Raw genomic sequence first — 1903 nt, 5'->3', positions numbered from 1 at the left:
AACTTCTACCAAGAGAAAATCGAAAACGGAATGGGGTCATCATCTAAAGCAAAGGATGCAAAAACTAAAAAGAAAAGGGGTAGAAAGGTTGCCCCTCCCATTTCCCGACCAACACTACCCATGGTATGTCTTTCTTTTGCTTTTAATTTTAGACATTGTTGAAAAATAAACGTATATAGTGTATATTGTAATCTGTAGTTTTAACCTAGAAACATTGATTGTTTGGGTTTGAGTTTAACTTTTAAATTTGTAGATGAAAGATATGGTTGAAAAATATAGTTTTATTGTATATATTGAAATCTGGAGTTTTTTACCAGAAACACTGATGTTTTATTTGATGTTGATATTGAGTATAAATTTTACATTTGTTGATGAAACACATTGTTGAAAATAAAGTATCTTGGTATATACTGAAATGTTGAGTTTCTACCCAGAAACGTCGATATTTTATCAATTGTTGGTATTAAGGTTTCATTGTTGAAAAATAAAGTATCTTGATATATACTGAAATGTTGAGTTTCTACCCAGAAACATTGATATTTTATCAATTGTTGGTATTAAGGTTTCATTGCTGAAATAAAGTATATGTTACTGGTGATTCATATACGTAAATGATACAAAAATAAGTATTTGTTTTACATTTGTAGATAAAACACTAGTTTAAGGCAAATTTTGTGTGTTGAGAATTGTATCTAAGATAGGTGTTCAATTTGTTGTATGATATAGAGGTTATTTGTTGTACAATGTATCATATTCGTAGATATGCACATGAATGATGCGAAAACAGAATTTAACATATTTGTTAGTTAACATTTTGTATCATGTTTAAATAGAAGCCAATGTATATACAGAAGTAATATGATTTTATAGTATCAGTCATGCAATTTTAGTATACTAAGTATAAAATGATCTGAAACATAATAGTTTGAATCAATTATGATATTTCCCTTTTAGTTATGTATGCATCATTTATCGATTTAGTTATTGATCAACATCATTTATCTTTCTGTAATTGCAGAATATGAAATATGTAATTAAACATCATTTATTATGACTCATGTATCAAAAAGTTAAAATTTAAATAATGAGATAGAACTGTTGATATTTATTATTAATGTATCAAATGTTGATTTTGTGTATCATTTATTCATTTTACCAGATAAAGAATTATTGGTCATTTTTTTGTTGTCAAAAGTGTATGAAAGTTTAAAGTTCATATTAGAGGATTACATGTATGTTGCAAAACAACATAATGTTCCATAATTTGGCTTATTGTTTATATTAAGTATCAATTTGACTGATTTATAATCTGTAGTTAGAATTATGTATCAAGTACAATTTTACATTTTTATGTATCATTTTAAAGCTTATTGTTTCTATTAAGTATCAACATCATTTTTTTGAATTGCAGAATATGAATTATGTAGTTAAACAGATTCCAAAACACTCCCTTAAGTTTGGCTCTACTTGCAATACAAATTTCATACAAAATTTGTTATCGCATTTCCTCTGGACAAGAATTGGTTTTATACTATGTCACAGCCGAAAAAATGTTGGATTGATGAGGTATCATATACATTAAAGACAGAGAGAACTGATTGGGCAGCATTGGACGCATATAAAGACAAGAAAACCGGAGAACTTTTGGGTCCACAACATTCGTTTGATGTGGAGTTTGCTCAAGATATCATGCAACAAGAAAGCGATAGCATGTCAGTATTGTATCATTCTTTCTCTAATTTTTGTATCTAATTCATTCTTATAATTAATCTTCTTATTTTTTTAGTGATTGCGGAATGTTCGTAGCTGCATTTGCTGAATTCTTGAGTGACGAAATCAACATGTCATATGATAGTTTTGGAAGTGACAATCTTCGCAAAAGATATGCAACACTGCTATGGAA

General features: G+C 28.1%; 1 protein-coding gene across 1 annotated transcript in view; it reads right to left on the bottom strand.

The window, feature by feature from the left end:
* LOC125860937 (PLASMODESMATA CALLOSE-BINDING PROTEIN 2-like) overlaps positions 1–1178 on the bottom strand; it is a 5926-nt gene extending 4748 nt beyond the window's left edge. The window contains exon 1 of the mRNA XM_049540995.1: positions 1157–1178. Coding sequence (XP_049396952.1) covers positions 1157–1178 — 22 coding nt within the window. The remainder of the gene's footprint in view (positions 1–1156) is intronic.
* Between the last annotated feature and the right edge of the window lie 725 nt (positions 1179–1903).

The sequence above is a fragment of the Solanum stenotomum genome, chromosome 1 (assembly GCF_019186545.1).
Source record: "Solanum stenotomum isolate F172 chromosome 1, ASM1918654v1, whole genome shotgun sequence".
Classification (NCBI taxonomy): domain Eukaryota; kingdom Viridiplantae; phylum Streptophyta; class Magnoliopsida; order Solanales; family Solanaceae; genus Solanum; species Solanum stenotomum.
Note: the sequence above shows the minus strand (reverse complement) of the source record. Positions and strands in the feature narration are given on the sequence as shown.